The sequence below is a fragment of the Chlamydotis macqueenii genome, chromosome 28 (genome assembly GCF_036417535.1).
Source record: "Chlamydotis macqueenii isolate bChlMac1 chromosome 28, bChlMac1.mat, whole genome shotgun sequence".
Lineage (NCBI taxonomy): Eukaryota > Metazoa > Chordata > Aves > Otidiformes > Otididae > Chlamydotis > Chlamydotis macqueenii.
The window spans coordinates 442,757-455,443 of NC_141583.1; the positions used below are offsets into that span (position 1 = coordinate 442,757).

At 69.2% G+C, this 12,687-nt stretch overlaps 3 protein-coding genes across 3 annotated transcripts; all 3 read left to right on the forward strand.

Moving 5' to 3' along the window:
- The first annotated feature begins 825 nt into the window (after positions 1-825).
- LAMTOR2 (late endosomal/lysosomal adaptor, MAPK and MTOR activator 2) lies at positions 826-2,305 on the forward strand. The gene is made up of 4 exons (XM_086768300.1): positions 826-1,029; positions 1,488-1,650; positions 1,776-1,865; positions 2,162-2,305. The coding sequence occupies exons 1-4, from the start codon at positions 836-838 to the stop codon at positions 2,216-2,218; spliced, it is 504 nt and encodes a 167-aa protein (XP_086624426.1). The 5' UTR covers positions 826-835; the 3' UTR covers positions 2,219-2,305.
- A 574-nt stretch (positions 2,306-2,879) lies between these two features.
- On the forward strand, positions 2,880-6,428 carry RAB25 (RAB25, member RAS oncogene family). Its single transcript, XM_086768227.1, has 5 exons — positions 2,880-3,074; positions 4,099-4,294; positions 4,419-4,612; positions 4,774-4,854; positions 5,634-6,428. Exons 1-5 carry the CDS (start codon positions 3,035-3,037, stop codon positions 5,762-5,764), a joined length of 642 nt encoding a protein of 213 aa, XP_086624353.1. The 5' UTR covers positions 2,880-3,034; the 3' UTR covers positions 5,765-6,428.
- Positions 6,429-6,921: 493 nt separating this feature from the next.
- On the forward strand, positions 6,922-11,620 carry LOC147597170 (ras-related protein Rab-11A-like). Its single transcript, XM_086768316.1, has 5 exons — positions 6,922-7,004; positions 9,798-9,993; positions 10,069-10,262; positions 10,341-10,421; positions 10,635-11,620. The coding sequence occupies exons 1-5, from the start codon at positions 6,965-6,967 to the stop codon at positions 10,772-10,774; spliced, it is 651 nt and encodes a 216-aa protein (XP_086624442.1). The 5' UTR covers positions 6,922-6,964; the 3' UTR covers positions 10,775-11,620.
- Positions 11,621-12,687: the final 1,067 nt, after the last annotated feature.

The window sequence follows — 12,687 nt, forward strand, 5'->3', positions numbered from 1 at the left end:
AAGAGAAAGGCGGCGCGCGCGCGCCCCGCCGGGCGAGAGCGGCGCCCCCGGCCCCCCCGCCGCCGCTACCGCCCCCTGGCGGCCCGGCGGGGAGCTGCGGCGCTGCGGGGTGCCGGGGCGGGGCTTAAGGGGGCGGGGCTTAAGGGGGCGGGGAGATTGAGGCAGAGCTGGGGGGGCAGCGCCGGGCACCTTACCGGTACCCCCGGCACCAGCCCCCCGTGAGCCGGGCTGGGGCTGCCCCCCCTCATTAGCCAGATCCATCCCGCCCCCCCTCATTAGCCAGATCCATCCTGCACCCGCTAATTAGCCGGATCCATCCCGCCCCCCCTCATTAGCCAGATCCATCCCGCCCCCCCTCATTAGCCAGATCCATCCTGCGCCCCCTAATTAGGCAGATCCATCCCGCCCCCCCTCATTAGCCAGATCCATCCTGCGCCCCCTAATTAGCCAGATCCATCCTGCACTCCCCAATTAGCCAGATCCATCCTGCACCCCCTCATTAGCCAGATCCATCCTGCGCCCCCTAATTAGCCGGATCCATCCCGCCCCCCCCCATTAGCCGGATCCATCCCCCCCCCCCTCATTAGCCGGATCCATCCTGCACCCCCCCGTTATCCGGATCCCCCTGCCCGCCCGTTTGTGCCGGACGCCCCCCCATTTTGGGAACCAGCCCCCCGCTGCCGCGCCGGGGCCGTTTTTGCCGGGCCGGACCCCGAGGCGGGTGCCGCCGGCAGGGGCAGGGTTTGGGGGTGTCCGGCCGGGCCCTCCTCGGCCTCGCACCCCTGGGCGGGGGGCGGCAGCGCGGGGCGGCCCAGCGGGACGGGCCGGGCCCAGCATGGCCTCCCCGCGCCGGGGACTACAAGTCCCAGCGTGCTCCGCGCAGAGCATGGCCTCGCTGACGGAGAAGGCCTGCTCCGTCCCTCCCCGCCATCGCCGGGCCGGCAGCGCGGCGGCCGCGGCCATGCTGCGCCCCAAGGCCCTGACGCAGGTGCTGAGCCAGGCCAACACCGGCGGGGTCCAGAGCACCCTGTGAGTAGCGGCGGGGCCGGGGCCGCGGGGCCGGCCCGCTCCCGCTGGGCGGGGTGACGGCCCTGCGGGGAAGGGCGGTGCTCCGCCTGCCCTGGAAATGGGGAGGGGGCTCTGCGAGGGGCACGGTGCCGGGGCCGTGCACGGCGTGTGACACACGGTGCCGGGGCCGTGCACGGTGCTTGCCCGCCAGGCTCGTTCCCGCTCCGCGGCGGGTCCCGCAGCAGGACCCCCCAGCCACCGCAGACCCCCGCTCAGGACTGGGCCCCCACCCCAGAGCTTCCTGGCTTTGAAGCCCCCCACCCCCCGCCCAGATCCCCCGCAAACCTGGGGTGTCCTGCGGGGGACTGGGCTGGGGGGGCTTCGCCCTGCCCCTGGCGCTGCGGGGGGGTCTGGTGCCCCTCTGGGTTGAGAGGCACCAATTCGGGCCCCCCTCCCGCTGCCCCCCGTCTCATTTTTAGGCTCCTGAACAACGAGGGGTCCTTGCTGGCCTACTCGGGCTACGGGGACACCGACGCCAGGGTCACCGCGGCCATCGCCAGCAACATCTGGGTGGCCTACGACAAGAACGGGCACCAGGCGTTCAACGAGGACAACCTCAAATTCATCCTCATGGACTGCATGGTACGGGGGGGTGCGGGCACCCTCCCCTCCCTGGGCGCTGCCGTAGCGCTGGGGGTCCCCCCCACCCTGCCGGGGGGGTCCCCGCCGAGCCGGGGGTGCGACGGGGGCTGTTTCTCCCTGGGCAGGAGGGGCGAGTGGCCATCACGCGGGTGGCCAACCTGCTGCTCTGCATGTACGCCAAGGAGACAGTCGGGTTCGGGATGCTGAAGGCCAAGGTAACGCTGGTGGGGAGGGGGCCGCGGCGGGGGGGGCCGCAGGGCTGCGTCCCCGCTGTGGGGTGGGCGAGGGGCTGAGGAAGATGAGGATGGGGGCAGTGGAGGAAGCTGCCGCGCCGGGGACGCCTCTTTCCTCCTTGCGGAGGCTGCTCTGTCCCCTCCCGTGCCGGCCCCGGCGCGCACCGCACCTCTTTAAGCTCTAAAACGAGGGACACATCAAAACGGGCGCGCTGGGCGGCGCGCGCGCGGGCTGCGAAATGCGCCCGGGCGCCGCTCACGCCGCTCTCCGCCCGCAGGCGCAGGCGCTGGTCCAGTACCTGGAGGAGCCGCTCACGCAGGTGGCCGCGTCCTGAGCGCGGGGAGCGAAGGGGGCTCCGAGCTGTCGCCGCGCCGAGGCCGCGTGCTCCCGCACCATCACTGGCGTGGGTGGGGGGCGCGCGGCCCCGTGGGCGTCCCGGGGCGCGGTCCCGCCTTGGTGTGGCCTTTAAAAATAATGGGGGGGGAATAAAAGCAGGAGGGGGCAATAAAAAACACATCTGATGCTTGTGTCCTTGCGTCTTCTGTGGGTACAGGGGTGCCCTGGGCGGTGCTTTGGGGTGCCCGCCGCTGCCGTCGCCCTGGGGAGACCCCGGGGGAGCAGCCAGGGACTTGTGTCGCGGGGGAGTGGGTACGGCAGAGCCGAGCCCCCCGCGCCCCTGCCCGGCCGCACCGGCGTGGCGGGGGGCTCCCGTCCCTTTCCCAGTTTCCCCGGCTTTCACACGATGGCAGCAGAGGTGAGGAAACGCGTCCGGCCCCGCTTGGCGCTGGGCTGAACTGGGGGCTCTCTCTCTGGGCCCAGCTTGCCCATGCTGGCCCAGTTTGCCCTGCGCTGGCCCCAGCAGCCAGGATCAGGCCCCGGCTCCTCCTCCGGCCGCCCCGTGACGGTCCCAAGGGTGACACTACCTGCCCAACCTGCGCCGCGACACCCAGTCCCACCCCTTGAGTCAACCGCCCCGGCCGCGCCGCCAACCCGGCTGGCCTCGCCCCCGCGCCCCGCTCAAAGCCCCCGCGCCCCGCTCGGCGCAGAGGAAACTTCGTCCCCTGGCGCCTCTGGGAGCCCGACGCGCCCCGTGCCGCCCGCGCGAGGCTTTGCAGCGGGAAGGAGGAAGCCGGGCGGCAGCCGGGGCGCCATGGGCAGCGCCGAGGAGGATTACAACTTCGTCTTCAAGGGTGAGTGCTGGGCTCCGCGCGAAGCCCCCTCCCCAAAAGGGATGGAGCCAGCGGCTGCGGGGAGGGAGCCGGGTGCCTTCCCCCCAAGGCCGTTGTGTCCCAAACCGGGGGGGGTTGTTGATGATCCCCGCTGCTCCGATGTGCGAAGGGGCAAGGGATATGGGGGAGCAGGCACCGGCCTCGGCCGCGTCCCTGGCTGACGGCAGCGAGGTCAGGGCTGGCGGACGGCACCGGGGTCCGCAGAGGCGCGGGGAGACCCCTGCCCGCCCCAGGGCCGCACGCGTGGGACGCTGGGTGAATCGCTGGTGTGCAGCGGGGCTGAGCGCGCGAGACACAAACGCCGCGCGAGCCCGCGAACACCCGAGAGCCACAGGCGTTTAAAAGTCCTTCTGCTGCGGTGACCGGGGCGGTGGCGCGCGCAGAGGACGTGGGGGTCAAACCTGGGCCGGATGAACAGGGGCACAGCCTCGCGCCCCCCAGCTCGAGCTCCGCAGGCACGGGGGTCCCGGCGTCCTGCGCCTCTGCCAGGCGCTGCCGGCCGGACCCCGCTGGACCCCGGTGCCCCCCTTGCGCGGGCGGAGGTGGACGGGGTCCGGTGTGCCGTCGGTCCTGCGTGCCCACCGCAGCGGGGTGACCCAGCACCCTCGCCCTGCTCCTGCTGCCCGGAGAGCCGCGACCCCCTCCCAAAACAGCGCTGGGGCCAACAGCGGCAGCCGCGGAGCGTGGGGGGGCTCAGCCGAGGCGGCTCGGCTGCGCCGGAGGGGTGGAGAGCTCGTGACACGGGGACGGGACCCCCATTTGCCGGCGCAGGGACCACGCCGGGTGCTGTACCCACAGACGTCTGTGCCCCGGTCTGGGGTCACCGAGGCAGCGGGGGATGCGGCTGGGGGGGCCGGCCGCCACGCTGCCGAGGCTACGAGCTGCCGGCCCAGGTCAGAAGGGGCTGTTTGAGTTACGGGGAAGGGTCTTGGAGCAGCCTGCTCCCCTCCTCGACAGCCCCGGGCTTTCTCCCTTCTGTCCACAGTCGTCCTGATCGGGGAGTCCGGGGTGGGCAAAACCAACCTCCTCTCCCGCTTCACCCGCAACGAGTTCAACCACGACAGCCGCACCACCATCGGCGTGGAGTTCTCCACCCGCACCATTGTGGTGGGAGACGCCGTGGTGAAGGCTCAGATCTGGGACACGGCCGGGCTGGAGCGGTACCGCGCCATCACCTCTGCGTAAGGATGGGAGCCCCGAAATCAAGGCTCTCCCTGGTACCCGGGCGGTGACGCCCTCCTAGCTGAGCCCTGCGGGCGAGGGCGCTGTGCGGGGTGTCCCGGTGATGGTGGGGTTCTCCCGTAGGTATTACCGGGGGGCCGTGGGAGCCCTGGTCGTCTTTGACATCACCAAGCACCAGACGTACGACGTGGTGGACCGCTGGCTGAAGGAGCTGTACGACCACGCCGAGGCCAGCATCGTCGTCATGCTGGTGGGGAACAAGACCGACCTGGCGCAGGCTCGGGAGGTGCCCATGGAGGAGGCGAAAATGTTTGCAGGTACGGGCTGGCACCCTGCCACCGGGCTGGGGGCTCGGGAACCCCCCCTGGTTGCCGGGACCCGCAGCAACGCGGGCACCCGAACATCCGAAGGGGCTCCACGCCGGAGCCGTGCCCTCGCTGGGGGCTGCATCGCTCTCGGGGCACTCCTGTCCTTGCAGACAACAACGGGCTGCTCTTCGTCGAGACCTCGGCGCTGGATTCCACCAACGTCGAGCAGGCGTTCGAGACCATCCTGAAGGGTACGAGCACCGGCGCCGCGGCGCAGCGGGGTCCCGGGCCATCGCGGGGTCCTGGGCCATCGCGGGGTCCCGTACGGGGACTGCGGGGCTGGGCAGAGGATGCGCAGCGTCCCTCCTCTGCACTGCTCCACCTGAGATCCTTGGGCTTGGTTTCGGAGTCGTCTTTCTGGCTGGTTCGGTTTCTGGCCTTTCCTGCTGGGCATTTCGCACCCATGGCTTTGCTCTCATGGCCCCCGGGCGTCTCCAAATCCCCGGGGGCTCCTTCTCCCCCTGTAATCCCCCCGTCCCCCTTCCTGTTGACCTGGGCTCCTGACTCAACGTCTCCAGCACGCTGCTGAACTGGCCGTGGGGACCCGAGGGGACGGGGACGGAGAGGGGTGACGCTCGCCCAGGAGCACCTCTCTGGGAACGGCAGCCGGCAGCGTCGGGGCAGGAGCGCAGCGAGGCGTGCCGTGCCATGCCGTGCCGTGCCAAGCCGTACAGCACCGGGTCAGGCCGGCCCGGCGAGCTGCGGGCCCCCGGCGCAGGGCGAAGCACTAATCCCAAGTTGGGCAAGAGGAAATTGCCCAAGCGCAGGGTGTTCCCCGAGCGCCGCAGGGACACAATTTGGGGGCTGCTCCCTCGTCACCCCTCAGCTTGTCCCCTTTGCTGCGTAACGGGGAAGGTGAAGCCACCAATGTGCCAAGCAGCGGCTGCAGGCTCGAGGCTGTCCCTGCTCCCCCGGGGGGCCCGCGGCTGACGCACAGACCCCCCAGCCCCTGGCACCTCTTGTTTTGCAGAGATCTTCCACAAAGTGCAGAAGCAAAAGCAGAGGAGCAGCCAAAGCAACACGGTGTCGCTCGCCAGCGAGAGCCCGGAGAGCACGGCCGTGGCGCAGACGGAGAAGCGCCCGTGCTGCGTGGCCCTCTGAGGCGGCCGGGCGCCCCGGGAAACCCCCGGGGACCCCCGCAGCCCCGGGACACGCCAGTGGCGCAGAGCTGGGTCTGCCTCCGCGCCGACTCGTCTTAGCCACCGGCGCAGGCTCGCGTCACCCAGCCCGCGGTGCCAGCCCCGTCCCGGTGCGGTGGGGACCAGCAGCCCGGAGAGCGGCCGAATTCTGCCGTAAACGACGGGAAGCAGCAGTGCCGGGAGCTCTGCTCTCTCTGCTTCGTTGTCCCGGGCCTTGACGAGCATCGCCACCGTCACGCGTGGACATCCCAGCCCCTCCGGACCGAGACACCGCCGAGGTTTCGGCCGGGATCGTGCCAGCAACGGGAGCTGCTCCGATGGTGCCTGACCCCGGGGTTGCTCCCGTGGGGCCACCCTGTGCCACGCGCTGGGGACGTGGCTGTCCCCACAGGCCTCCGTCCCCACCGGGGACTCCTCTGGGGTCGTCCCCAGCCCTAAGGAGCGAAACGGCAGCGCTCAGCCCTCTGTCCCCATCCCGGACACGGGACAAGCGTGGCGGCAGGCCCTAGCGAAGGTCCGTCCCGCGGCGGGACGGGGCTCGGTGCAGAGCCGGGTGCCCAGGGCCCCGGGAGCAGCTCCGTGTCCGCGCAACAGTGACTCAGCCATTAAAGGACTTGAGCAATGCAGGTTCGCCGAGCTGGAATTCCTGCGTTTGCGGTCCCGTGCCCCGGCCCCCCCTCCAGGACACGCCAGAGACCGTGGCCACCCACACCCAGCCCCAGTACCGCGCCCCCTCCCCACACAGCCTTCCCCAGCGCGCGGCCCCAGCGCCTCGATGGCTCGTAGTGGACTGGTGGCAGTCAGCCCAGTCACCCGGACCCCTGCGAACTGGGAGGATGGCCACTGGGTTCTCTGCGTCTTCCCCCAGTTCCCGGCACTCGCTTCCCCTCGCGTCGTGTCCGCGGTCCTGCGTGGGGAGCGTGGCTGGCCCCACCGGCGACGGGCGCGGCGGCGTTTCCTTGTCCGTGGGGACCAGCCCCATTCCTGCCCCCCCTTACCTGGCTCAGGTGAGCACCCCTGGGCGGTGACAGGCAGCCCCGGCCGCCAATGGGTGCGGAGGAGGAAGGGCTGTGGCCACCCACGGGACAGCCCCCGCCAGGGCTGGATAAGGCCCGGAAATCCCAGTTTTCCCAGTGGGAAGGGGGTTGCGGTGCTGGGCGAGATGCGGGGCAAGGACGATGAGTACGACTACCTCTTCAAAGGTGGGTGCCCTGCCTCGCCGGGGCCGCTCGGCCGTGCCTGCGATGAGCTGTGCCCGGTCTCAGCCTGCTGCGGGCGGTGCTGTCTCCACGCAGCGACGGAGCTGGAAGCCGGGGCTTTGGCTTGCGCTGGGACCTGGGCTGGGGGGGGCCGGTTGGGGTGCTCCCCTGTGCTGGGCAGAGGGGCGCTGCTGGGGCTCCAGGGCGGAGGCTGAAACGCTGCCGTGGCCCGAAGATTTGCTGACCTGCGGCTGGTGGGTGCGGGGGGCTGTTTCGGCCCTCGCGCTAATTACAGCAGCTCGTTACTGCCGGGGGAGTCTGGAGCCCTGGCCTGGGTGCAGCACCCAGGGGAAGGGTGGCCGTGCCCGGGGCAGGGTGCTGGTCCCCGCGAGCAGCCCGAGGAGCGCTGGCCCGTGGGACGCTGCGGGTGCCGCGCCCCTCCGCGGGGGTTTGGGTGCTCCCCTCTGCCAGGCTGGGGCGGGATGAGGGGTTCCCGGGGCTGGGCGAGCAATCCCGAGGGATAAAACCACGCCGCTCCCCCGGCTGGAGCGAAGGGGGAGGATGCAGGGCTCGGGGTTGTCCTTCCCGGTGTGACCTCTCTGGTGTGCACGCGGGGACGGGGCTGGGCCCTTGGACGTGCCACGCTGGTTTTCCCGGCCGCAGGAGCCCAGCCCCGTATCCCCACGGAGCGTCCCCATCAGAGCCGCCATCCCCCGCGCACGCCGGCTCTCCCTGCCCTCAGCAGCTCGCCCCTCGCAGCGGCCGTGGTGGGGGAGGGTGCTGGGGGAGGCCAGGGGACGTCTTGGCGGTGTCACAAACCTCCCGAGCAATAAAAGCCGGGCAGCGAGATCACCCGGCGCCTGCCCGTGAGTCAGCCCGCCCGAAACGCCCGCGTAACTCCAGCCATCGACGTGACGGTAGCGCCTGGCTCCTCGCACACCTCCCCTGGCCCCAGCCCAGGAAAATCCTCCTCTCCAGAGTTATTCCGGGACCCGTCGAGGGGGAAACGCTGATGCAGCCAGAGCTGGGTCGTGGCTTGGAGCGAGGGGCTCCTTCGGCTGGCGTGCCCTTCGCAAACGCCCAGCTGGGCCCGCGGGGAGGCCCTGGGTGCTGCTGGAGGGGCGCGGGACAGACGAGAAACGGCCCTGGGGCTGCCCTGGGACCCCTCCTCGGGACCCCTGTGCGGAGCTCCCGGCTGTTTCCATCCCGAGCTCCGGGCTGGGACGTGATCTACCGAGGACATGTCACCGGCGCTCGCAGGATGCGCGCTCTCTGCTTTTTTTCTTTTGTTGCCGGCCGCAGGGGCGACGCAGCACGGCACGCCCGTGCCTCAGTTTCCCCCGGCTGCACTCAGCGCTGCCCCCCGCCAGCCAGGGCTCTCGCCTGCGCTCCCCGCCTGTCCCCGGGCCACCGAGGCGCTGGGGGCCGGAGGCAGCGGGATGCTCGGCACCGCCGGGATCGGGGACGCGGCGGTTGAGCTGGGGGAAGTGGCAACTTCCCGTTGATTAAACACCAAGCCCGGATCAAGGCAGCAAGGCCAAGTAAGCGTTAACGAACTTGGCTCGTCACCAGCCTGTATTTTCCTACTGGTTTGTCCAGGGTAACTCGGACTGTCCCGGTCCTCCTGGGCCCCTGCGTAGCGCGCAGCAGCTGTCAGCGCTGCGTGGAGGAGCCACCCTTCCCTCCCCTGCCATCGCCAGCGAGGCTCCGGTGCCCGGATAGCAGGGAGCTGCTCCGCATGCCGCCAGGCTCGGCGGAGAGATGCTGTTTGGCTGCCCCACGCCGAGGGTTTCGGCTTGGTGTGGGCGGCAGAAGCTTCGCACGCCGGCCCGTGCAAGGGAGCCAAGCCCCTGCCAGCTGGGGCTGACGGGAAGGGGTTATCCGGGACACAGAGCGGCATCCGCGCAGGACGGCGGCTGCTGAGCCCCAAAAGCGTGGAGATGCATCTCACTGCAAAACTCGGGCAAATCCCGCCGCGTGCTTTTGCAGCCCGGGCGTGGGGTGCTGCGGTGTGGCGTACATGGGGGTCCCGTGCCGGTGTCGCTGCTCCCGCGTTCCCCGCAGCGCGATCGCCAGGTGGTCGAGGTATCAGCCCTGCTCCTGTCTGGTCCTGCTGGGGAGAGGAGTCCCCCAGGCTTGGTCCCACCGGGGCAGGTGGGCTGCGTCGGAGTGGAGGAGGAACAGAACTGGTAGCGGGGGAATTGAAACAAAAAAAAAACCAAAACAAAACCTGTTGAGTCATAAACTCAACAAACTTGACAGCGGAGCCGCTGATAAAGCCTCCCCAGAGCCTGTTGCACCAGGTTTACAGGAACCGGCCCAATCTGGGCCAGGAGGAAAAGGCGCTTAACCAGCTCACGCCCAGGGACGGCTAGTGGAGGAGGAGGAGGAGGATGAAGCTTCCTTTCAGACCACGTCTTTAAGCCTCTTGCGTGGCCTCAGGGCTGGAGCTTGGGATGGACACAGAGACCCGGTCCTGCCTGGCCTCTGCACCCGGGACAGGTCCTGGCTCCGGTGCTCTGCCCGGGAGGGAAGCTCCTGGCGACTCCCAGGCGACGGCAGGAATTTTCTGGAGGGGAGTTTGCAGGTCACCACGCTGCCGCCGGGACGAGCGGAGGCCGCTGGTCCCGCTCCCCTGGCGCAGCTTCGTGGGTGCAGCCCCCTCGCCCGGCAGCTTCTCTCCGGATGAAACGGAGCCGGGGTCCGGGGCGGGGGGGACGGGGAGACCCCCCAGCCCCGCCTGCGGGGTTTGCCGGGATGGACGCAAACGCCTTCGCTGTGCTTGTGCCCCCCCAGTCGTGCTCATCGGGGACTCCGGGGTGGGGAAGAGCAACCTGCTCTCGCGCTTCACCCGGAACGAGTTCAACCTGGAGAGCAAGAGCACCATCGGCGTGGAGTTTGCCACGAGGAGCATCCAGGTGGACAACAAGACGGTGAAGGCTCAGATCTGGGACACGGCCGGGCAGGAGCGGTACCGCGCCATCACCTCAGCGTGAGTTTCCCCGCTCCCCACCCGCGTCCCTCGCGCGAGGCCGTGCCGTGACCCTGTCCCCTCGCTGTCCCCCAGGTACTACCGGGGGGCGGTGGGAGCTCTGCTCGTCTACGACATCGCCAAGTACCTGACGTACGAGAACGCCGAGCGCTGGCTGAAGGAGCTGCAGGACCACGCCGACGCCAACATCGTCATCATGCTGGTGGGCAACAAGAGCGACCTGCGGCACCTGCGGGCCGTGCCCACCGACGAGGCCAGGAGCTTTGCAGGTACCTCCCCCCCCGTCCCGTCCCGTCCCAGGGCGGCCGCGGGCCGTGGCCCCCCCTGAGCTGGCCCTGTCCTCGCAGAGAAGCACGGGCTGTCCTTCCTCGAGACGTCTGCTCTGGATTCCACCAACGTGGAGACGGCTTTCCACAACATCCTCTCGGGTGAGGGGCGACCGGGAAAGCGGGAGGGAGGGACATGGAGATGGTTTTGGACGTGTCCCCGCTGGGGACCTGGCTGTACGTTCCGGGCTGGGACCCTGCCGCCCTGGATGGGGAGATGTGGGCATGTGCACCCCCGAGCTGTGTGTTTTGGGAGGGGGCAGGTCCCCCACTGAAACAGAGACACTTAAAGAGATTTTTTCTGTTCTTCGGCAGAGATCTACCGCATCGTCTCACAGCGGCAGATCACCGGGCAGCCGGAGTCCGAGTTCGGCCCCGCCACCACCATCGAGCCCATCCGGGTGCTGCCCACGCAGCAGGAGGGCAGGCAGGCGCCCTGCTGCCAGAACATCTGAGCCCCCCGGGCGCCCCCACCCCACACCCCCTCCCCGCCGCCCAGCACACGCTGGCACTGCGTTTCCCACCCTCTACCTCTGCACGGCTGCTGCGCGTGCGCGGTTGTGCTGCCCACACGCCACTCTCCCTGTGTTTATGTAGGACCTACACTAATGGGGGGGTAGGAAAGCATCGGGGTGCTTCCCCTCTCGCCCCGTGGTTTGGGACATGCCACCCCCTCGTGTCCCCGCTTCCTCTCGGCGCGGTTGCCGGGTGACTCGGGGTGGCACTGAACGAGCCCGAACGTTGTGACTCCCTTGTTTGGCGCCACATTCCTGCGACACCCCTGGGTGCAGCCTGTCAGGGCGGGGTGGGGAGCAGGGTGGGGGGACACAGGGTGCACCCTTCTCTCGCCCGGTGAAGCGAGCGGCAGGGCGGCCGGTGGTGCCCAACCCCAAGGGCTGGGCGTGCCTCTGGGTGCTGCTGTGGGACGCCCCGGTGCCCGGGGTGACTCCGGCTCGCGCCGGGAAGGCCAGGGCGGCAGTGGCCCTGTTGCCCCACCTGGGGGACAGCGGGGACCTCCGGGCGTGGGCATCGCCCGAGATGCTGAGCCAAGTGCCGCTGTTGTGGTGGTGATTGGCAGGTGTCAATCAAGAGGGCGGGCGGCATTCCCCGTTAACCCAGTGCTGGGAGTGCGCCCCCATCGCAGGGTTTTTTGGGGAGAGGGGTCTCTGTCTCTCCGTGGCTGCCCCTGATCACCCCACCTGGCAGGGTCTGAGCCAGGGTCTTGCCCTGGGGCACAATTTATCAGTGAAAGAGGAATTTGGGCAAAATCCCCAAATAAAAGTTGCTGCTGGAGGCTTCTTTCTGTCAGAGTTGTCCCTCGACACCAAGGAACCGTGCCAGCTCCGGCCCCCGCGCCACGGCACTGCTCCGGCGCTGCTCCGGCGCTGCTCCGGCCTCGCCCCTCAGCTGGCCCAGACCCATCCCTGGCCGCGTCCTCCGTGCCCCACCGCAGCAAGCAGCCATCCCCAGGCGCGCGGCGGCTCTGACGCCACCCAGCCGGGCTCTGCCCCGTGCCCGCGCCAGCTGGGAGAGGCACCAGCGCGGCCGGAGCGCTGCCGGCTGCCACCTCCTCCCGCACCGCCATCTGCCCGCGCCGGAGCGCGGTGCCAAGGGATGATGTCAGCCCCCGCCGCCGAGGAAAGGTGGGTGCGCGGCGGGAAGGATGCTGCTCCCGGCTCCGAAAAACGAGACGGCCTGAGCCAAGCACCCTCGGGGCTTCGCTGCCGTCAGATGTGCCGTCCAGCTGGGCGCTGGCACGGGCGCACGGGGGCGACGAGCTCGCGTAGGCTCACAGAGACGCTTCCAGGCCCGGCAGAGACGTTTTGTTCCAGGTTTTCCACTTTTTCCACTATTTCAGCTGGAACGAAGGAGCGGGAAGGGTGGGACGAGGCACAGGCTCGCACACCAGGCTGGCTGGCGATGGCACCGTGCTGTCACCGGGACTGGGAACGGCAGCCAGCGCAGGGGAGCGAAGAGCACCGTTTGGCTCTGGTGAACCCCGAGAAGCGTCGCCAAAGGCGTGAAACTCAGCGGGAGCCCCACGAGGGGTGGGATGAGGCGGTCAGGGCCCCACGGCCCCCGGAGCGCGGCCCGGCCGGCAGCCCCCTCCCCAGCCGCCGCTGCTGGACCCTCCGAAAGCTGGACAGACAGGAACCGAGCAGACACCAAGCTTCTTAAGTAATAATACTTTAATAAAATTAAGTTCTTAATGTAATTTAGCACATTTAATACATTAACCCTTTCCCTTCTTTGTTTTCTACAAGTTGTGCAACATCATTATTTTAATTTTTAATTTTATTTTAATTTTTTTCCTTCTCCCCTTATACTATATGCCTCAAAACTCAGACGACGAGCCTAACTCTACTCC